General features: G+C 42.4%; 1 protein-coding gene across 3 annotated transcripts; it reads right to left on the bottom strand.

Annotated features, from left to right (window-relative positions):
• Positions 1–17,513: 17,513 nt before the first annotated feature.
• On the bottom strand, positions 17,514–22,377 carry LOC147639511 (uncharacterized). 3 transcript variants are annotated; one of them, XM_086792129.1, is made up of 9 exons: positions 22,250–22,377; positions 20,798–21,230; positions 20,481–20,681; positions 19,476–19,637; positions 19,300–19,365; positions 18,963–19,028; positions 18,764–18,832; positions 18,144–18,646; positions 17,514–17,992 (listed from the first exon to the last, which is right to left on the bottom strand). In XM_086792129.1, exons 2-9 carry the CDS (start codon positions 21,074–21,076, stop codon positions 17,824–17,826), a joined length of 1,515 nt encoding a protein of 504 aa, XP_086648255.1. In that variant the 5' UTR covers positions 21,077–21,230; positions 22,250–22,377; the 3' UTR covers positions 17,514–17,823. The 3 variants fall into 3 exon arrangements, with proteins under 3 accessions (XP_086648255.1, XP_086648237.1, XP_086648244.1); XM_086792111.1 differs by lacking the exon at positions 22,250–22,377 and adding an exon at positions 21,470–22,243; XM_086792118.1 differs by lacking the exon at positions 22,250–22,377 and adding an exon at positions 21,511–22,243.
• Positions 22,378–24,018: the final 1,641 nt, after the last annotated feature.

The following is a 24,018-nucleotide window of genomic DNA, read 5'->3' as shown; positions in this document are numbered from 1 at the left end:
CCACAAATCTGGCCGCTCTATGGAGTGACAATCCCATAGAAGTGGCTCCAGAAATGGAGATGGACCAAATGGTGACATCCCCCTGGGCTTCTAAACAGTTGTCCTCAACTAAAAAGCCTCAAGATATGCCTGCAAAAGCTGAGGGTAGTCAGCAAAATAATCCTCGTATACCCATTTTGCATCAATTGGCAAATAATTTTTAAATTTCACAAGGTATCTCGTGGAAAGCTTCCCATGTGGTAACTTTCTCTCCTTGTGAAATACAATCTACTCTGGCTGAAGGATCTCCTCAAGCTCATCAACTTCTGGTGGATCTTCTATGACAGGCTCCTCTGGATCTGGCCCCACATACTTTCGCAAAAGACTCACATGAAAAGCATTGTCAATCTTCCAATGGCTGGGTAAAGCAAGCCTGAAGGACACTTCATTGATTTTGTCAACCACTTTGAAGGGTCCATAATATCGAGTAGAAAGCTTTGGATATGATCCCTCTCGTCCTGGCCTCTTCCGAAGCCTAGCTTTCTCAAATTTCAGCAATACCCAATTACCTTCCTTGACTTGCATGTCCTTTCTATGCTTGTCATGTGACCTTGCAACATGGCTGTCCGCACCTGAGCAAAGGCTATACCCACGTCACACACATACATCAGCTACAAAAATCTCATCCTTTGTACGAAGGATGGGTGGCAAGACCACTCTGCCATAAATGGGGCCTTTCCCGTGGAGGCATGAACTATGTTATTGTAGGCAAACTCTACAAGTGGAAGATACTTCTCCCACACAGTATTTTGATCTGCCACATAACACTTCAATAAATCCAACACGGCTGAATTTGCAGCTTCACTTTGACCATCGTTTGGGGCTGATAAGCTGATGAAACTTCAAGCTTAGTGCCCATGTTATCAAATAAATCCCTCCAAAAGAGGCTTGTAGTCCCGGGATCTCTATCCCCAATGATGGACTTTGGCATACCATGATGCTTGAATTTGTGAGCAAGAAAAAGCTTCACCATATGATCAACTTTAATGGTTTTCTTGACAGGCAAGAAGTGAGCTTGCTTGCTAAACCTGTCCACAATGGTCCAAATAGCATCATTCCCATGCTGGGATCTAGGTAAATCCATAATAAAGTCCATAGTAATGCTTTCCCATGGCTGCGAGGGAATAGGCAATGGCTGAAGCAAACTTGGAGGCTTTTGCCTGTCAAATTTTACCTTTTGGCAAGTAAGACATTCTCGTACATAGGCCTCAATGTCTTTACGCATGCTTGGCCAAAAGAAATCTCTCTCAATCATGCGTGTAGTAGGCATGATACCTCTATGACCAGCATAAGGTGGAGTGTGACATTCCTCCATAACTTTTGGACGTATATCCTTCACCACACATAAGCAGTTATCCTTCATAAGATAACCCTCTTTGATCACATGAGGCATGTGAGTGACCAGCCATCAAATTAGTCCATACATGGCAAAAATCACCATCCAACTGATACAAATCTCGCATGGCAGATAAGTCCCCATGAGAGGCCACTGAAACTGCAGCCACATAAGGACTCCTGTGGACAATGTATCTGCCACTACAATGTATCTGCCACTACATTCTTCTTTCTCGGAGTATGTACAATCTGAAAATGAAACATGGAAAGAAAGTTTGCCATTCTCATCTGCTTCTCCGAAAGCTTTATTTGAGATAGAAAATATCTCAAGCTTTGATGATCTGTCTTGACTACAAATTCAGCCCTGAGAAGATAATGTTTCCATATCTTTAAGGCATGAATTACAACCAATATCTCTTTTTCATAGATGTCCATATGAAGCTCGGCATCATGCAATCAACGGTTCTCATATGCAACTGCATGACCTTCTTGATTTAGGACAGCTCCTATACAATTCCCACATGCATCACATTCCACCGTGATGAATGGCTTTTGCAAGTCGGGAACAATCAAGATGGGTCCACATATGATAGCATTCTTGAGTTGCAAAAAGGCATCTTGCTCCTTTGAGGTCCATTTAAAAGTGGCTTTCTTCTTCATGAGATCATGTAAAGGCGTGGCAATCATAGCAAAATACCTTGTGAAGCGCCTGTAATATGAACATAACCCCAGAAAGCTACGTACCTCATGTACATTTTGCAACTCTGGCCAATTTTGAATGGTTTCAATCTTCATTGGATCCATTCTTACACCATCCTTGGATACAATGTGGCCCAAATAGTGTATCTCTGAAAGAAAGAACTCACTTTTCTTAGCATTAATAAAGAGTTTATGCTTTCGCAACTCTTCAAACACTATAGCCAAATGAGTCCTATGCTCTTGCTCATTCTTGGAGAAAACCTCAAAGAATACACCTGTGAATTTTTGATGGGGTCGGAATATCCTATCCATCATACGATTGAATGTGGCTGGGGAATTGGTGAGACCAAAAGGCATCACCAAAAACTCATGCAATCCAAAAGCTGTCCTGAATGCAGTTTTGTGGACATCCTTTGGCACCACTCGTATCTGGTGATAACCACTCTTTAAATCAATACGACTGAAACAAGCCGAGCCATCAAGCTTATCCAAAATGTCATCAATGCACGGGATTGGAAATCTATTCTCTCAAAAGCTCATTAACTTGCTTCATAATCTCTTCTTGTTGTGCGGCACTCACACAATATGCGGGTTTGTTAGGTGGATAACTACCTGGCACAAGATCTATGCGATGATACTTGGGCCTTTGAGGAGGTAGTTCACTTGGCAATGCATCAACAAAACAATCTTTGTATGCATGAAGAAAATTCAGCCTATCCTGAGTCAAAACATCCACATTTTCATGACTTGGTTCAATGTTGTCACGAACAAAAACCAAGTACGTTGAAAGACTCTTTTTCATTGCTTTATTAATTTGGATGTGAGATACAACTCGGATAGAATCCCCTTCTTTGCCAGCATCAATAACATGCATGCGGCCTCTATGCATACATAAAATTCTGTTTGTCTTGTACTCTTTGCGGGGCTCAAGCCTATGATGCCATGGCTTGCCAAGCAATACATCACATCCATTAAGTGAGGCAACCAAGAAATGCTCATGATCAAGATATCCCTGAATATGTATGCACAACTTCCCAATAAGTGGGGTAACCTGCACCTCTTTACCAACAAAGGCAGCTTCTGCTTCTATTTGAGGCCCCATGTCCTCAACTTCAATGCCCAAGGCGGCTGCCATCTGGGTAGAGATGAAATTATTTGTTGCACAATCATCAAACATAAATAGAGCGGGCTAATCCTTAATCTGACCCCAGGCTTTGCATACCATCCTCTCTTTACCATCATGCTTCGTGTTTCCCTGCACATCGGGAACTGCATGCACATTTGCCTTGGGTTACTTTTCCTCATGCTTTTGTTTGCGGTTGGGGCATTGCCTAAAAATATGCTCTTTACTGCCACAAGAAAAGCATTTCCCCTCCTTTGCATATTGCTCCCTTTGCTCGGGAGTCAAGCCAAATTTGTTCTTCTTTGGCCCATGATCCTTGGATGTGGTATTTTCAGCTTTACCTCCCTTTTGGACTTCCCAAAAGCTCTTTTTAGGTGGATGTCCACCTTTTTGCAGGTTTGGGACAGCCTTCTCTTTGCCCTTGGAACCACCTTGATCTTGCTTGATTTTAAGCACCAATTGATCCGTAGCAAGAGCATATGCTATAAGCTGCTCTGTAAAGTGTGTTTCGGGTGCAATTCAATGCCCGAACGATAGGCTAGTTGCAAAACGGAACGAAACTTTCTTTTCCTTTCATCCTCGGTAGAGAGTTGCATGAAAGGAGTAACCTCGAGCAAAACTTTCCAAAATCTGCTCACATACTGCTAACACTCTCATTATCCTTTTGATCGAGTCTATCCCACTTTTGATGAGAAAACGTGGTGCTCATGCTAGATCAAGTGTGTGGAGAGGAGAGACTCACAAAATACAAGAATAATATCTTGCTTATTAAGTTGCTTATACATACAACTAGGGCTTGCTCTCATGCAAAATGCCTCATGGCCTCACCTTTAAATAGGTGAACAAGTGGACCTCAAGTCCATTCACACTCACACCCTTCTCTCACCCTTCTACTCAACCTTAGTCTCTTAATATGATGAGAAAACGTGGTGCTCATGCTAGATCAAGTGTGTGGAGAGGAGAGACTCACAAAATACAAGAATAATATCTTGCTTATTAAGTTGCTTATACATACAACTAGGGCTTGCTCTCATGCAAAATGCCTCATGGCCTCACCTTTAAATAGGTGAACAAGTGGACCTCAAGTCCATTCACACTCACACCCTTCTCTCACCCTTCTACTCAACCTTAGTCTCTTAATACCCCCCCTCAATACCAACTATGGAAGGATGGAATAGGTGGTATTGGACATAAGATGCCTTTATAACATTAGGCATACAAGGCTTGAATATAGGTGTGGTTATCTAGGATTTACAAAAGTGTTCCTAGAGCCTTAGAGGCTATTACATTGATGCCTTCTAAGTCTTTATTTGTTGTCGATGAAGATGTACACCTCAATGATGGTGCACCCCACTCTTTGTGCTTGCTTGGCTTCTTGTAGATGACATGGTTGAGACATACATGCCATTGCTTCCACCATATGCTTTCCACCTTGACCATTCTCGCACAATGATCATGACAAGACTACCACCCTTGCTTAAGTGGTTTGCTTTTAGATGGTCCTCCAACATGCTCGATGCTTCCTTGAATACCATATCTCCTCCATGGGTAGTGAGGTAGATTTAAATGGGGAGGTGAAGGCAATTGATTCATGGTTGCACCATTCCTCTTTGGAAGAAGTGGTTGTTGATGAAGGCTTGAAATGTAGCACTTATGGTGTGTGCCCGGCCTCCATGTTGATGAAGAAGAGCCTCTGTAATGTAGATGACCTCCTCCTTTGATGATTAAGACTACCTTAGTGTTTAGCAACACTTTAGTTGATGATTAATATCACCATTTGTGTGTATAAAACACAATTAGTGCTAAAAAGCACATTTTTAGTATAAAATAACACTTATTTTGGTGATTAACTCACCATTAGTGTTTAATAACACTATGAGTGTTTAAAAAAACTTTAGTATAACCTCCCTTTATTGGATTAACAGAGTGATTAGTGTTAAACAACACAATTAGTGCTTAAAAGCACACTTTAATCACTTTGAAAGCTTAAAACTTGATGTCGGTGTTGAAGCTTGACGGGTATGAGGTTTATGGCTACCTCATGTAGATGGAAAACACTTCAAAATCAAGATTAGGACCAGCAATACTAATGCACTCTCACACTTGAGTGATTAGTGGAAGGGAGAGATGATTAGAGAGAGCAAAACCCAAAAAACTCAAGCTTTAATGGAAAGCTTGAGTGAAAATGAGAGAGGCGCCTGGTTTTTTTTCTCCTGCCGACGCATCCGTGGACGAAATAAGCTCATATCATAGCTGTAGCAAGTAGACACAATGGGATACCATAGCCCTAAGGTAGATTAGCTTATTGTGGTCTACAGCCGGGCTATGGCTGTACGACCAGCAAGCGAAACAGAAAAACGGCGCCGGCAGACTGCAGAGAAAATGCCGCGGCGAATACTGGACTAATCACCAAATTGATTGTACGAAATGATGCGCCGGCTCCTTCTCTACATCTCCCATGAAGAAGTTGTGGAGAGATATGCCCTCTACAGCCTGCTGTAGCTCCTCCACCATGAAAGAGTTGAGCTCCACACAAGAAGGATAAGGAAAAATAGATATTTTTGATCTAAACTACACCACAAGTGGTTCAAATCACCTAAGCTCTAGATACCAAGATGAGAAAACGTGGTGCTCATGCTAGATCAAGTGTGTGGAGAGGAGAGACTCACAAAATACAAGAATAATATCTTGCTTATTAAGTTGCTTATACATACAACTAGGGCTTGCTCTCATGCAAAATGCCTCATGGCCTCACCTTTAAATAGGTGAACAAGTGGACCTCAAGTCCATTCACACTCACACCCTTCTCTCACCCTTCTACTCAACCTTAGTCTCTTAATAACTTTAAGGTGAGTGTATGCTCTGCATTTGGTGGCAAGAATTGGGCATAAAATCTGTCAAACTCTTTCCAAGTGCAAATGGGGTCTTTGGTGGTCTTTTCAGTGATCCACCAATGGGCAGATGTCTCCTTTAAGAACATTCTTGCATGACGGATCTTGGACTTCTCAGTGAAGTCCTCTTCACAAAATGCACAAAAGAAAGTGGCCTCATTACAATTCACATCAGAGTGGGTCAAATAAGATTCACAGTGCTTAGCAAACCTTAAGTGCCACAAGAGCAGCAATGCGACTAGAATTGATCACACACTTGGCTAACTTTGAGGCAGAATTGAATGAAACGGGACCTTTAATTTTATTGAAGAGAATAATCAAAAACTCATAATCAAACTGAGCCACAAAAGCAAGCACCTTAGAGGCATCAAACTCCCATGATAGGCATCAAACTTCATTGACTTGTCCCCTGCCTTGAACTCCTTAAGCTTTTTGGCATGAGGCTCAAGTTCTTGCCTCTTTCTCTCTTGCCCTTGTCCAACGGGGCAGCTCTCTCTACATGAGCTTCATGGGGCAATCTTAGGTGTTTCACTAGCCAAAGCGACATGGGTCTTTGGTTCTTGTGGCCCCACTGCATGTGTCCTCGCAGAAAGATGCATTGTCTCACCACACGAGACAATTCAGTAGGTAAGGTCTTTTGGCTTGCATGCCGACCACTATCCCCATGATGTACATACTTGGAATCCATATGGCCTTCAGCATGCATGAATCTGTTTCCTCCTTTGCCATGAGGAGTGGATGCATGGCAAGAAGTGATCGATACTTCTTCTTTATGCAAAAATGATCTTAGCCTTTGAGAGGCTGGCTCTCCATGCTTCAAACGGGGTGGATTCTTGAACATAAGCTGTCCATCCTCTCCCTCTTTTAGGTCACCCTTTCGGATAAGATAAGAGAGTGCCAACTCCCTTGGCTTCTTGCCCACTTCTCGAGCCATAGACTCAAAAGTCATGTCCACCATAGCATCAGCTTTCTTGGCTTCTATGACACTTTGTACATGGGGGTCCTCATGCAAGAATTTCAACTCTTGCTCTTTTGCCTACAAGAGCCTCTTCATGTGCTCCAACTCAGCCCTCAATGCATTGGGCTCTTCCTCATGCATGGATTCTTTACCACGTGATGGTTGTCCCATGAATGCACTGTCATAGACTCTCTCAAGAGGCTTATGCCTTCCATGCAATGCATCAGAATCCTGTGAAGCACTTGATTGGCCCCTCGAATTCGGCACTTCCAATGGGTTGCCCTGGCTGTCCATTGAATCAAGTGTTTGTACTTGCTGTCGATCTCAGAACTCTGTGTCTCCTCTTGAGAAAGAGAGACGACCGGGCCCTGATACCAAGTGAGCGCTCCCTACAGAAGGCCTACAGATCGGAAGACAATATACATATATTTAGAACACTTAATTTAACTGATATTAAACAATGGAAACAACAACAGCAACATAAATATTGGAAATACTTATAAATATTAAGGTTTACCATAGTTTCTGTATTTTACCTTTTAAAAGGGCCAAAATGAAAATACTTACCACATGTTCACACATGCCAGACCAGTGAGTCAGTAAACAGCACTCCACGGTACACTGGGGGCGTCCCCGTCTAGTGTACAGGCACGACATAACATGCCGACACACGCAAACAAGTCATGCAAAAACAAATTTATGCATGTAAGCATAAATGCATGTGCACATATAATGGACGAAATCTTCCTTTCATGAAACTTGTACAAGAAGTTCTTGTCGGGCACAAAACTGGCACGACAGAAATATAAAGATATGTCCTGGTCTTCCTATATGGAGTGACAATCCCATAGGTAAGACGCCATCTTGGCCATACAGGGGTGGCACCAATAGGCTCCCGTCCATACATCATGAAGCAAGTCACACACGTGTGGCACGAAACTGGTTCCCGTCAATGTGACGCAGCACTGGTCACACACGGGTGGCACTAATCTGGCTCCCGTCCATGTGACACCAAAAGACCGGCCCTTTCACATGGAACATTGGCATGGCCCCATGTGAACATGACACAAATCTGGTTGCTCTATGGAGTAACAGTCCCATAGAAGTGGCTCCAGAAATGGAGATGGACCAAATGGTGACATATGCTACCATCACTGTTATGTTTCACCTTACACACCCACTTATAGCTAATAGCTTTCTTGCCTTCAGGCAATGACACCAAATCCCAAGTCTCATTTCCATACAATGCATCCATCTCCTCATCCATAGCTTTCTCCCAACACACATTTCCAATAGTCTCATCAAAACATGTGGGTTCTACAACCTGCACAACTTTTGCCATACATGCATAGTGATGTGCCACATAACCATCATAAGTCAACCTCTACACATGCATAGTGATGTGCCACATAACCATCATAAGTCAACTTCTGCACATGATTTTTGACTCTTCCATATCTTTGTAACTTTGCATTCATGGCTTTTATAGCCTTCTTCACACCAGGTGCCTTCATTGCTAGAATCCCAAGCTCCTCATCAAGGCTCATCTCTAAGCCGCTAAAATCTCCATCAATAAGAGAATGCCTTGTAAAATGTTAGGCATACCAAGGGGCTCAACCACTTTCTCTTTGCCTTTATGTGATGTACCAACTACATTTTTAGGATTGGTATTATGATGCAGCCTGCCACTCCATGGTCCATCAATAGAACCGCTGGATGAGGACTCTCTTAGTCCACTCAATGACTGTTGCATTCTATGCAACCACATTTCCACTTACATCAGCCCCAACAGCATTCTTTTCAGCAACATACCAGCTACTCATCTCATCAAATACAACATCCCTGCTTATCCTCAATTCTCATGTAGTAGGATTATAACATCCCCTGCTTACCCTCAATTCTCATGTAGTAGGATTATAACATCTATATCACTTTTGCTCAAGGGAATACCCAATAAACACACATTTTTTTACTTTTGGATCCAGCTTGGTAGGTAACTCATTTGGCACATGCACATATGCAATACATCCAAAAACTTTCAAGTGAGACAAATCAGGTTTCTTGCCAGTAAAATTCTCCTCTGGAGTTACATCATGTACGACTGTAGTAGGAGTCTTATTCATGATATAAACTGTTGTAGACATAGCCTCAGCCCAATAGCTATGTGGCATATTCTTCTCAGCCACCATCATCAATGCTCGTGCTATCTCTGCAATGTGCCTATTTTTCCGCTTAGTAAATCCATTTTGTTGTGAAGTGTATCTACATGTAAATTATCTCTGAATGCCATTATTTTGCAAGAATTCAGAGAACTCATTGGAGAAGTATTCTTCCCCTCCATTTGACCTTAGGCACTTCACATGTTTTCCTGTCTGTTTTTCAGCCCCATAACTCTGAAATTCTGAAAATGAGTGAACACTTCACTCTTCTCCTTCATGAAGTATACCCACACTTTCCTCGTGTGGTCATCAATGAATGTAACATAGTACCTACAGCCACCCATAGACATATTCTTCGTAGGACCCCATACATCTGAATGCATAATATCTAGTACATTGCTCAATCATCTGGTCAACAGAAACCAGATTCTTTGTAATGTTCGAAACATGAACTACATCTGCAAGGTACTTCACCTTACCATCCTGCATACATAAATGGCACATCCCCAACATGGGCAATCGGATGAGTAGTGTCACCCATGTTTCAACAAAACCTAGTCTTTCAAGACTCTTCATTTCCTTTTGAACCACTCACCATGACTTGTCATGTGGTTTGAAGCACCTGAATCAACATACTATACATCATCCTTACATGCTGCTACATCATTTTCAGACACAATATTAACCACATGTTGCATAATAAACAACCTCTCATTATCCTCATTATTTCTGCTAGAGGATGCATAGTTGTTTTGGTGCACTTTTCCATTTTGCATGTCACTCTACTTCTTATAGCAATCTGCCTGCACATGCCCAGACTTATCATAGTAAAAACAACCTTTTGTATCATTATGCTACCTTTGCCAATTATAATGACCTCGTTGACTCCCCCTGCCTCTAAATTAGCTTCTTCCACTAGTGTGTTGTTGTGTGAATCTTGGGACTGTGTTGCTGCTCTGCTGACCATAATTCTGATTACATGTTTGGCCACCGCCTTGGCCACATCCATGACCTCTACCTTGTCCTCTACCTGCACTTGTGTAGAAGGCCTGCTGCTTTGAACTGTTTTTGTTTTGTGAAGACTGGTGATCTTCACCCAAGTTCTTCTCTTCAATGATCAGCATTGACACCAAATCTGTGAAGTTGGGAATGTTCTCCCGAGTTTGAATAGACGTCTTGAGCACCTTGTATTGTGGCTTGAGACCACGTAGACACACTTCCACCTTTCATCATCATCAACATAAATACCAATTGATGCAAGGGATTCCATAATTCCTTTGATCTTCAAGGCATAATCATTCAAAGACATATTCTTCTTCTCCAAACGGTATGAAGCTAATTCTTCAACTGAATCTTTCGTGCCTTGGTGTTAGTTTCATACAGCTTCACCAAGGTGTCCCATGCCTCCTTAGGTGACTTGGCATCCCGTATATGCCTAATCATGGTGTCATATATAGTAATAGAAAGCCAATACATGACTTCCCTTTCTCCTTGATTCCAATCCTTAAACTCTTTTACATATGCAACAGTAGTTGGATTAATCTTCGGTATCTCCGGTGCCTCCTCATTGTTCACCTTCAATGTAGTCCTAGTAACCTTTTCCCATCAGAAAATTGGTCAATCTAAACCTCCAAGCATGGAAGTTGTTCTTGTCAAGCTTCTCTGCGGCAACAATCTAGTTTATTCCATCATTTGACATCTTGTCTATAACACAATTTTACCAAAAACACACTCTTGTTTGACTTGCACAAACTGTTGTATTCTCTGCACAGCGATACTATACTGCACCCAAACTGTCACAACGAGTGACCTCAATTTGCATACATACACCTAATGGAAACTTTGAGACCTCTTTGTAATACACACAATGTTTGAACAACAAATCACCCTTCCTGCAGTTCCAAAAATAGAGTTCTGTAGAGAATCGAAACTTACCCACAGTACTGGACGCATGCGAACTAAAAAATTGAGGTCCAGACACGCCCGAAATGCATTTTTGGCTTGAAAAATCCATCTAGTGAGAAAGCTTCTCAATTGGAGTTCATTTGCTGGTGCCTCCCGAAGAGCTCCAAACAAGGGTGTAGTAGCCAACACAAAGGGGGAAGAGTAGATGAAACTCTTACCCTCGTACTGCTTCCTGTGCTTCTCTTGCTTGCCGCTCAGCCCTTAGCATGAACCAGGTTTTGATACCATGAAAAGATACAGAGAAGAAGAGAGCTTGAGCTCTTGCAAGCACACACACACTCACACAAACCCCTAGAAGAGAGCACACAAGTTGAGAGGCTGAAAAATTATTCTTCTTCTTCTTCACACAACAAAAGAGGTCTTCAAAGAAGATAAAGTGACTAACACACATAATAGAGTATAAAGCGATTCATAATGTGAACACGCTAAGAGGAGTGGGTAGATGTGGACTAGTCGGTGTAGTCCAACTATAGAATCTCTGGCGAAGATATGTCAGTGCTATTCGCCAGTGATATAAATGTCGAACGGTCATGCAGGCGCCTCGTGAGTGTCAGCTCATGTTGAGCTTGCCATCTTAACAGTTTCCTTCTCACTTTATCTAGCACATGTATATAGGAAATACGTCCAAACACTTTCAAGTGTGCCAAATCTGGTTTTCTACCAGTAAAATTCTATTCAGGCATCATGCCATGAACTGCTACATTGGGGGCTCCTTTCATAATATAAACTATAGTTGCTACTACTTTAGCCCAAAAATAATGAGGCATCCCTCTTTCTCATTCATAACTTGCAATATGCATATTCTTCCTTTCTATAACCCCATTTTGTGCGAGGTGTACTTGCATGTGAGTCACCTCTTTATCTCATGCTCTCTTAGATAATCATTGAATTCATTGGAGAAATATTCTCCCCCACCATTCGACCTTAGACATTTTATATGTGTATGCCTTTGTCTTTTTCAACCATAGTCTTGAAACTTTGAAAGCGTATAAATACTTCACTTTTCTCCTTCATAAAGTAAAGACACACCTTCCTAGTGTGATTATGAATGAAAGATATATAATAGTGGCATCCTTTGATTAACATTGTTTTTGTCGGTGCTACCCAAACATCAGAATGCACCACATCAAATGGTCTTGACGTACATTCCTATCATGTGTGGAAATGCATACTTAGATTGTTTTCCCAATAACTGGCATACTTAGATTATTTTCCTAACTGGCATGCTTCACATACTTTGTGTAACCCATCCACTTTGAACTTCGCCAAACCTATAACAATACTTTAGGCCTAAGGATTTGAGCATACAAACTTCACTTCAGTACATCCGATATAAACATTCTTCTAATTTTTTTGCCCTTTGCAAACCACACGGAACTAGTTATTGAAATCTTCTACATAACCTCACTTATTGACCTTGTTCAACGATTTGTATAACTAAAACCAAGTTCTTTAAAATATTTAAAACGTGAAGTACATTAGCTAAGTACTTCACTTCCACATCTTGCATAGATAATGGCACCTTACCAACATGCACAATAAGATCCACAATATCATCACCTGTTTCCATATACCCTAGTTTTTTTTCATTTTCTTCATATCTATAAACCACTCTCGGTCATGTGGTTAGAAGCACCCAAATCAACATACCATACATCTCCAAGGTTTCTTGCATTTGTAGTCATATTGCATGACAAAAAGCTACTCACTTCTATCTTCAACTGCTTGAAGATGCATAGTTTCCTTGATGTAGCTTCTCACTTTTAATGTCATTTTTCTTTCTATAGCACTCCTTTGCTATTTGAATTGTTTTGCTACAATAAAAGCACTCCATGCTATTTTCATTTTTGTTTCTTTGCGATCCATCTCAACCTCTCAGACTCCCCCTACCTCTAGAGTTACCTTTTCCACGTTGGCCTTTTTGACTCCCCATGCCTCTAGAGTTACCTTTTTCACTTGTTTATTCATTAGATTCCTATTGATGCCCATGATTTCTGTTTCCAAAATGACCTACACCTACCTCTAGATGATAATCTGCCTCTACCTCTACCTGTGTTCATGTAGAAGGCCTGCTCTCTTGCATATTTCAAGAATATGATCTAATCCTGACATTTATCTCCTAAGTGGGGTGATAAAAAGGGCTATAAGATCCTCAAAGTTTCGGAAGTTTTCTTGAGGTCGGATAGATGTTCAAAACTAATCATACTCTTTACCAAGCCCATTCAATAGGATCGATACCAAGTCGTCTCATCATCATCAACAGGAGCTCCAATATAGAGAGAAGCGCATCTACAAGCCCTTTAAATTTCAATGAGTAACTCATCTTATTCCTATGCACATTATGTAGGTCTTGTTTTAATCACATCTTTATTGCCGTGATACTCAGTGCTATATAGCTTAACCGAGGTATCACATGCATCATTAGGTGTCGCTACATCATGTAGATGACATATCATAGCTTCCAACATGCTAATAGCTTGCGACATGTATATGATCTATCATAGCTTCCGACATGCTAATAGACAACTAGCATATCAATTTGTTTTCTTTCTCATGCCAAGTCTTAAAGGCCTGCCCGTGTTGAGGAGTGATGTTTTTGTTATGAGATTGTTATGATCCATGTTATTTGATGGACGATAGTCATGCTCATTTATTATTTAACGGGGATGCCCGAGTATTTTTACTAGTCAATAATGGATGGATTTCCATGTGTGGGTGGACTCCCACGTGTATTTGGTGACATTTTGGTATTTGATTTATATTTTTTATGATGATGCCTATTTCTCATGAACGCATTAGGATTGATTGATGCGATGTATTGATTGTTACTGACGTGGTTTATGTTTATGAGTTTAGGTGATGAGGTGTGCAAGGGTAACGACTTAGGTGTTGCACAGTGCAAGGGTACCGATTTAGGTGTGTCGCACGAATGGTGGATTGAGCCATGGCGTGTGGACAAACCTCATTATTATATTCACAATATTTTGTGACCGTGTGATGGCGTTTGATATTATTTTGACATCATTGTGATGTGTGTGTATGCACGCGTCAATTTATTGTACAGTGTGCATCCGAGCACTAGTTGATTTATTTTGTAATGTGCATATGTGCACAAGTTAGATTATTGTATTAGAAAATTATGCAAACCTTAGAAGGCTTGAGGACAAAGGCTAATTAAATGGCAAAATCCAAATATGGATGTGTACTCTATTTTTGGCTCAAAGCCTACTTTTGGAATATATCATAAATACCCACGCGAGAAGAAGCCACTCACGTGGGGGGGGGGGAGATTGCACCCAATCTTGTGTTCTTGATCTTTCAAGCTTTTGATTCATGTTCTTGATTTATGCTATGATGTTATGGTTTAATTTCTTTTATTATTTAATTTATGGAATAATTTAATCTCCATATACCATGGTCCGGTAGATATGGCCAAGTTTGTGGCCGAATGCATTAACTTGCCAAAAGATTAATAGAGCTATAAGGGAAAAACTCAGGGATTACTTATGCCACTCCTAATTCCCAATGAACCTATTTGTAGATTATAATTTTTGAATTTAGTTAGACAATTACAAGATTAAGATCAAGAAAAAATTCCAGAATTCATCAAGTTATTCATAGTAATGTAAGTGATTATTTTTTAATCTTAAGTTGATAAGAATTTCCATTTCGATCTACTTCATTTTTGGAATAAGACTTGTAGTCTAAATTTGAGAATAAAGAAAAGTTATGTCTCGGAAATTAGTTACTCCGTCTCAAACTTCTGTTCTTAAGGTAGTGTTGTGTGGAATTAATCTATGGTATGGGACATTAGATTGGTTTCACATGGCTACACCAGACGCATCTATGTCTTCTATCTTTCACCAGCTGGTGTTTGTATGTGGAAGGTACCTCTGTGGAATGGGACACTTAGAACCGTTTCACATGCGTTCACTTGTTTGGTTTTATTTTCAAAAATTGTTTGATATGATGATCTTGTCCTCCACTTGTGCCATGAAGCCATCCACTCATTGATTGCGCAACTAAGGACAGTTGCTTCGCAACTAATAGGGGGGGACTGTTATCAGACTGTTATGATCCATGTTATTTGATGGATGATAGTCATGCTCATTTATTATTTGACGGGGACGCCCGAGTATTTTTACTAGACAGTAATGGATGGATTTCCATGTGTGGGTGGACTCCCACATGTATTTGGTGACATTTTGGTATTTGATTTATATTTTTTATGATGATGCCTATTTTTTATGAGCGCGTTAGGATTGATTGATGCAATGTTAATTGATTGTTACTGACATGGTTTATGTTTATGAGTTTAGGTGATGAGGTGTGCAAGGGTACCGACTTAGGTGTTGCACAGTGTGAGGGTACCAATTTAGGTGTCGCACGGATGGTGGATTGAGCCGTGGCGTGTGGACAGATCTCATTATTATATTCGCAATATGTTATGGTCGTGTGATGGCGTTTGATATTATTTTGACATCATTGTAATGTGTGTGCACACACGTCAATTTATTATAAAGTGTGTGTGAGAGCACTAGTTGATTTATTTTATAATGTGCATATGTGCACAAGTTAGATTATTGTATTAGAAAATTATGCAAACCTTAGAAGGCTTGAGAACAAAGGCTAATTAAATAGCAAAATCCAAATATGGATGTGTACTCTATTTTTGGCTCAAAGCTTACTTTTGGAATATATCACAAATACCCACGCGAAAAGAAGCCACTCACATTGGGGGGAGGGGAGGAGGGGGGGAAAGATTGCACCCAATCTTGTGTTCTTGATCTTTCATGCTTTTGATTCATACTCTTGATTTATGTTATGATATTATGGTTTAATTCCTTTATTATTGAATTTGTAGAATAATTTAATCTCCATGTACCATGGTCCTATAACAATTTTCTCTAGAAGCTTTGGCTCCTCCTCACATCAATTGAAATAAAATCCCAGTATCCTTTTCCCATGAGAAAGTTTCTTGCCTGAACTTCCATGCTTAGAAATTGTTTTTGTTCAGCTTCTCGCTCACAATCTCTAACACAGTGGTTACTTGCAAGTAACTATGTCTGACAGTGGTTACTTGTAAGTGACCATGTCTTACATGGTGACTTGCAGCAACTTACCAAACGGTGCTTGTAGAAAATTCTACACTTATAACAAACTTGTAATCTCTAACATAATCACCTTCTATGTGGTACTATAAGCATGTTATACTATAACTATATGTGGACCACACAAACTATATGTGGACCAATCACACAAATATACATCAACCAACAACCTGCAAATCTTAGATTCTCTGCACACACTGTCTTGCTACAACCAACACAAAGGTGGGGAAAGAAAAAGAAGCTATTGGCAAGAAAAAAAACCTATAACCAAATCTACCTAGCATGCATCCATCAAGCAACAAACAAGATTTAATAGCATGCAAGCAAGCAAGAAGAGGGAAGAGAAGACCTCAGAAGTAAATTATTGCAAGGGAATGTTTGTGTCTTGCTTATTGCCGAAAACGACTTATATATAAATGACTAACTTCAACACCAAATCAAGCAAACTTAAAAATGATCCAACCTCTATTACTTGTCTTAAGCAACTATGTACACTAGGTCCATAGACTTTCCCTATTTGGACAATAAGCGTAGGGTAAGACCGCTTTATATGTTCTAGCACCATCTTATAAAAGTTAATCGATTGAATGAGTAAAATAACAAAGCATCTTATGACAGGTCACGTGGACGAAACCATGTTAACCTAACACCACAAGCAAAACATGACAATGAGTTAAGGACTTCAAAATTTTGAGTCTCTCACACTCATGTGGCTAGTCTCCCCTTTGTCTCACACATGTACACACACTTCCACGTATGTGTGCGTACGTACATACACACATATGTCTATCCAAATATACAACAGTCTTAACACGTGTGCAAAAAGTTGTCCTCCCTATGTTAGCTTAATTGTACCGCGCAATGTTTAGTCTATGTACAATACCATACACGAGAAATTACACGCAATGCATTCAAGTCCCATGGTTCTTTAACATTGCACGAGAGATATGTACAGTATCGTACATGAAAAATTACACACAGCCGCGCGTGTTTGTTTTCCACATGTGCTGATATACTAGACGACACGAAGAAAGTGACTGATCATGGCTCACAAGAAGTTATTGAGATTTCATAAAGCCCATAGTACTGAACCCATGCGCTCGATACCTTCGGCAAATCTTCTCGAACAGGACCAGTCACCGCGCACAAATACCTTAGTGGTTCCTATATAGCACAGCAACAATATGCCTAAAACCAGTATTACTTGAGTTATTTTGAAGTATTAAATGCTGCTTTCTGTAAGATTAATATATATTCATGTGGCAAAAGTTGTTTCGCGGGCTACACAAGGAACGTAGCTTGCAGCCTTGCTCTCGTAGAAGAATCTTTCACTGGAAAACCTTGATTGAAAAACTAAACAAGGTGGGGCAGGGGAGGTAGCCTGTTGGTGTCTAGTAAATGGCCTGAGTTCGAAACTCGGGCCTGTCTCACTCCCAAGGTTACCTAGCTGTACAGAGTTGACAATTCTCTCCCTTAAGGCCTCACTCCCTAACAGGGGTTTTGAAGATAGCCTAGCCGTATGCTCCACTAGGGTTTTTACTCCTTAGGAGGTGCGATTAGGGAAACGAAAGGGGGGGGGGAGGGGGGGAAACAGCATAATCAAGAGAAAATCAGCACAAGCGAAAAAATGTCTTCTCCATTTACGGCTTGAGTAGAAACACGAAGCCATATCTTTATGATGAGTGATGCTCACTTGCGTCAGCATAACCTGCCTTAAGACCCAACACCAAAGCCATTTACAAGTTCAGCAAGAGCAGTCTTCCCCTTACACCCATGGCATTCATACATGGAAAAGAGAAGCTATGGCGGACATTGCAATGGGTGGTACCTTGCTTATACCTACTTATGCCATGTGTGAGTTACCTTTGAGGATCTCCTCTATTTTCGAGCCCACCCTTATTTGTGTTGGATGGTAAACTAAGGGATGCCTTCTCATTCACGTCCCCATCTCTTTGTATGTCTTTCATTGTTCTGGGCACATGACCATCAGCATTGCCTACACCATCTTTCACAAGTGCATTGCTGCCATTATTGACTAATGTGGCCATCATTGAAGCACCACTGCCCCCAACTGCAGCTGCTGCCACGGCTGCCTGCTGCGACTCCATGGCTTGCTTCATGATTCCAGCACCATCCGGACCCTTGGACGGGGCTGAATGTTGCCGAGCACCTGTGCTTGAGATTGCTGTAGCTAAAGAGATAGGCATAAGACAAAGCCCTTTGCTTTGCAAATACTGCATTGCTGCACTCATATCTTCATCCATAAGCTGTGCCACTTGGCGCTCTGCTAAGGCCATACCCTCTTGAGTGGCAGCTAATCCCCCACTGGCTTGAGCCAGGTTTGCTGCCAGGAAGTTGGTAGCTCCCTGAAACACAGTAAAAAATGGACAGGTCAAATTGACAACTCGCTTACAGATATGGCAGGAGAGAGAGAATGGCTAGAAGTCATAAAACAAGGGCATTCTTGGGACAAATGCACTCACCTCAGCAGGAAGATCAGCTAAGAGTGGGGCGGCTGCACCTGCACCACCAAGTCGGCACATGCTCAAACACTGAGCAAGAAAGCAGACAAGTCAAGGTTCCAAACTTGTAAGCACCCAGATTTGAAAAAACTTATGGGCTGTCACACCAATAAATCAAGGAAATTCAATTATGGAAAATGGTATATTTTGGCATGACAACCTTCACTTGCATCTGTAAAAACTTGACATAGCCAATGATCTCATCCAGCATTGATGCCTTGTCCGTCTGCATCCATTTGCAGCAACTTTTTAGATTAGCTAAATATGTCCAAAGGGACTGCTACTTACAGTCTTCAACGACAGATCCCCCACTCATCGGACAGGCAGGGGAGATCCCTTGCCCAGGAGGGTGACAACTCCCCTTTTCACGGACAGGGGTTCTGTCTGGAAAGACCCTAACTTCTAAAGTCTCGAGAAAGATGCCAAGAAGACACCCTACTGCACTTAAATTGTACCAAAGATAAACATCCAGAGAAGCCATGGTCCAAAAGCCACACCTTATTAGAGTCTGGCACAAGCTCTTGAAGAGCTTTCATCCTCTCTGCAATCCTTTCTCTGCGGTTCTGTTGGGGCAACATCAATAGTTTGCCTGATTAGATTCTGATGGCAAACATCACATTCCGTTGACCTCGACTTATGCCCTATTGCAAATGTAAAGACCTGAAGTACTAACCCGCTCAGCAATACTGTGCGGATCTGTAGCCTGACCACGACGAGCCCTTACACGAGGCCTTCCACCACCATTTACAGCTTCTCCAGCAGGATCTTGACCCAGAGTTCCCTGATCCCCATAGCCTTGCACTGATTTTAGCCCCTGGTTTTGTGTAATATGAATCTGTAAACAATGGATTTTGCCATGACCCACATCCCAAGCATCATCAGAAGCGCCAGAAAATGTGTGTATGTTTGGACAAACAGACCAGATGCACGGGTGCCCAGAGACATTTTTCACAGTAGCTTCAAGGCCACCTACTCATGCAAAGATCGATGATGAGTCTGGCTGACAGTTCCCTGATATCCCAGCCCACCAACACCAGGCATCCACCTCCAACGATGTAAATACAGGCAGCCATGATCTTAAGTCAACATGCAACCATCTCAACCATCTCAAGGCATATCCTTGATCCAGAGCAACCTACTGTTGGGGTGACCTCAGGATACATCATTATACCAAGGAGGAACTTACTGTTGAGCTGAGCTCACAACCACAGGATACGGGGTGACAGCTAGGAGGTACCCCTTACTCATGCACATTCCAGGTTTCTGGTGGCATGATATGCATCTGTTATCATGTTTTCATCCCCTATGCTTGATACATTGGTTAGACATAATGCCATCCTCTGTGTTTACGTACATACATGTTAGCATGTGTATATCTGTGATAATTAGTGGTCAGTTTTGGTCTCTTTTTAATACATGCCAGTATGGCACGATGATTTATTTTCATAGATCATTACACTCTTCTGATCTTCTGTTAGATGTTTATGATATCAAAATCAAACAACCCCCCCCCCCCCAACCTCCCCCACGCCCCCACTCTCTCTCATGCAGAGACATGACAGACTTGTCCACTTTTTTAGAGGAAGCAATGAGATTTATCCTCAGAGAGCAGCAATTACCACACTTAAATTCATATGCGGAAATTGATCATTTACAAGCCTTGAGATAATTCCTTTACCATGTTTCCAGGGTGACCTTCAAGCAACACATCTTCTTCATCTCGTACCCTTTTCCCTAGATGAACATCAGGAGGAATGCCTTCTCCTTGCAGTGGAAATGTGTCTGAACTCCCTGGGTCCAAAGCTGAAGCTGCTGGAGGCACACTACCAATATAGGGTTGGCGCCATGAAGGTGCCATTGAGTGCAAATGATGAGGTGCCTGTTGAAACCGGGAAGCTTAAAAACTGCTATATGGGTTCGCTTAATGAATGTCCAATTAAAATGTAGAGCTTGGTCTGCGCTTTGATGAGACGAAAAATCAACATGTTTACTTACATGTACTCCATGCCCTTGACCTATATTAAACATGCCTTCTGGAGACAATCTTCCGTTGCCTTCTTGCAGTGCCCTACTCAGTCCCTGGCTATCTAGACCTCCAACCATAGTCATCAGTGGCATTGTAGACATTTTGGGTAGGCTTTGCAGTTCCCCAGCAGAATCAATGGCCATATTGTTTGCCGAACCTGCTGCCGCTGCATCCCAAGAGGCTCTATTCATGCCCCCTCCATCTCCCCATGGTGAAGTGGAAAGCATCTGCTCAAAAATATCATCCATGACTGATTGACCCCTGCTGTCCTCAGATCCTTATGATGAAGAACTGACCAAACGTGAGCTCATCTCATCATGTTGGATCTTAGTGAGTTGTCACCACTTACCGCCACTGGTAACTTGCATTCATCCATGACATACTGGACATGTCCCCATGGGTCTGTTATCATGAGGAGAGACAAATGTTAGCTTTGCTTAATCACAATGCTACCCCACTTACGTGACCATATGGAAATTGTAGACCACGTTAAACAAAATAATGCTCTACATGAAGCTCCCTGCCTCATTGTTTGCGTGCATAGCTGCAAATGCGTTTAGATAAGTGCATTGTGATGAAGACGAGAGCCAATGCATATGCCAATTGTTTTGAAATTTTCACTGAGAGTTGAAAAAACATGCCTTTAAGATAGAGGAGAACTGAAAAGGGTCATGCAGCGTACAATGTATGAAACATCCTTTGGCATAAGTCACGACAGTGTAGCGTGCCACAACCACATTCTCGACTTTTGCACGTTCAAGGTGGAATAGATCACTGCCGCATGGTGACATGTGTTGTAGGAGTGCCAATTGTGATTAACAAGTACAAGAGAAAGAGCCAAATGGGGTCGGCAGAATTGGTTGCAATAAGCACAGATCCAGGGGAGGCTGAAGAGGATCAGAATATTGAGAATGTGGTTCAGTTATGGGGGCAGCGGCAAGCTCAAGCAGCTAAAATGGCCAAACCATAGACTGAAAGATGAGGAGTGGGGGAGGTAGGTAAGGGAAGCTCATGCTACACAGAGAGGGGTGGAGTGAAGGCAGGCTTGAAGGGGGGGGGGGGGGAGCGTTGACTCCTGTGCCAAAGGGAAGAAGAAAGGGTTATGTTAAAAACTGAGCGAGTAGCTGCAATTGAGCTCGCAGAGTCCAGATTTCAGAGCTTGTGGTGTGTTGCGCCGGGAGGGGGGGGGGGGACTGGGGAGGAGCGCTCTGTACCAAGGGCAGATCTGTTAAAATGAAGGTTTGATTAACAGTAAGAATGAAGTGGATGACCCGCACAAAGGGATGGGGACTTGGGAGATCTAGGCTCATGCGACTGCAAGTTACAACGCAGGAAGCGGGCCACAGGGGCAAGCACGCGCGCGCACACACCTTGACACATAGACTAATGACGGTACCGAGGGGGCAAAAAAGCGGACACACCTTCTCCTCGCGTCCCGCACGGTCTGCTCTCTGGAGTCTGGAGAGCTAAGGTAGGTACCAAAATTCGTTCTCGTCCTTGCTGGTGGCTTGCTGGCAGGGGTCCGCTCGGCGCTATCCCTTGCCCCACCGCCGAATTTCGGTGTCGATGATGCGTGGTGATATGCTGCTGACGCCACCACCACCCCATAGAGAGAGAGAGAGAGAGAGAGAGAGACGGAGACGGAGTCGCTTTACGTCGACTTAGAGAGAGGGGAGGGGGAGACTCGAGAGCGTGTGTCGTCGTGTCCGCAAGAGCATGGCTAGGCCCGCTAGGGGCCAGGGCCTCCGATTCCCGAGCCTCTAGGACCTAGGGGCCGCGGGCACGTACGCGCGTGCGTGGTTTGGCATTGAAAGCCAACTACGCTCTTTCGACTCTCACCGTCCTTCGTGCTCGTGAGTCGTGGGTTCCCGCAAACAGCTGTTCTACTTTGTCCGCCCGGCGCCCACCGTTCTCCAAGTACCAGAAATTAGGATCCGCATGTTATGAGTGATATTAATTCTTCCGGATATCATAACCTCACTACCGTCTCATGGTTACGCAAGCAACAAATTGGTCATCAAAAAACTCGAGCCCTCCCTTAAGCCACATGGCGTCGTGAGAAACCCCATGGACGACGCAAAGCAAACCGATGTGTTCAAAGGTGAAGGTGGCACGACTTTGCTCGCTGTTCAGAGTTTCATGGGAAGGTTTTGGCACAGATCGAATCGTGAGCACAGCAAGTAACTGATCAGCGAGCATCGTAACATAACCAGTTAATGCGCCGGAGAGGCTTCTGCTGGTTGCTGACAGGACCTACGTAGAATCGTTGACGTTCATTAAGGTTTAGGATCAACATTAAATGCAGGGTTGAGTCTGATGGGGAGGTTTTGACAAGAACGCGAGAACAGTAATTAGCACAGCGAGCGCAAAAACAAAATTAGGGGCTGCACCTCTTGGGCCCCTCGTCATGACCCCCCTGCAGAGCATATATGTGTTGGATCACGCGGGTTACGATTCAGGAATCCCTTTTCAGCCCAGTACCGTCTTTGTAGCAGCTTCCGCTGGCCAACGTAGCTGTGTGTGCACAAAAGCTTAGTAGCCAAACACAATCAAAAACAATGTTGACAGAGAAGCTTCATTCAAGGATTGCAGAACTTCAAGCCTCGTTGTGATGACCTACTGCAGGTCGTCATGAGGCAACCAGCCTACACACACTCGCCACAGTTTCCTTGTTGACCACTAATTAGGGTCGACCTTATATAATACCGTATAATAATAGTCCCGGTACATCGTCGTCAGGACCATTGCACTAGCCAAGCGTTGATCAACAGCTCATCATAGCAAGTTCAGCAAGTAATTGTAGGCAGATTCGTTTCGCTTACCGGTGTACCTTTAACGTAAGCTGTCATAGCGGGAATCCCGTATTGTTTAATCAACAAAAATACAAATTTCTAAGCTAATTACGTCGAAAGTACATATCTTAATATAAATGAAGGAGATAGAATATACTAGGGAATCTCAGGGCTGAGCTTCAAAGCCCGTTTTATTCTTCAAATGCGACCCAGCTTTAAAGTTTAGGTTTCAAAGAAGACCATTTCAGGTAAATTTTGTCGAGTAATGGTTTCAATTGAAGTCCAAGCGAGGATTGCAAATTTCAGTCGTGTCAATGGCATTGTTACTCTGCAGGGATCATAATATGTGGAATTGCAAAAGGAACACCATTGACATTGTCACTACAGGGATCATATGT

This window comes from Cibotium barometz, chromosome 4, assembly GCF_041138505.1.
Source record: "Cibotium barometz isolate CiBa-2024 chromosome 4, ASM4113850v1, whole genome shotgun sequence".
NCBI lineage: Eukaryota > Viridiplantae > Streptophyta > Polypodiopsida > Cyatheales > Cibotiaceae > Cibotium > Cibotium barometz.
This window is presented reverse-complemented; position numbering and strand designations above follow the sequence as displayed.

Bases quoted from the DNA above. Each gene is read 5' to 3' on its own strand.
- LOC147639511 (XM_086792129.1), bottom strand. From the start codon at position 21,076: ATGGATGATATTTTTGAGCAGATGCTTTCCACTTCACCATGGGGAGAT. The intron at 19,366-19,475 runs GTTAGTACTTCA...TTGCCCCAACAG, and splicing joins CGCACAGTATTGCTGAGCGG to AACCGCAGAGAAAGGATTGC. The intron at 17,993-18,143 runs GTAACTCACACA...TTGGGTCTTAAG, and splicing joins AATAGAGGAGATCCTCAAAG to GCAGGTTATGCTGACGCAAG.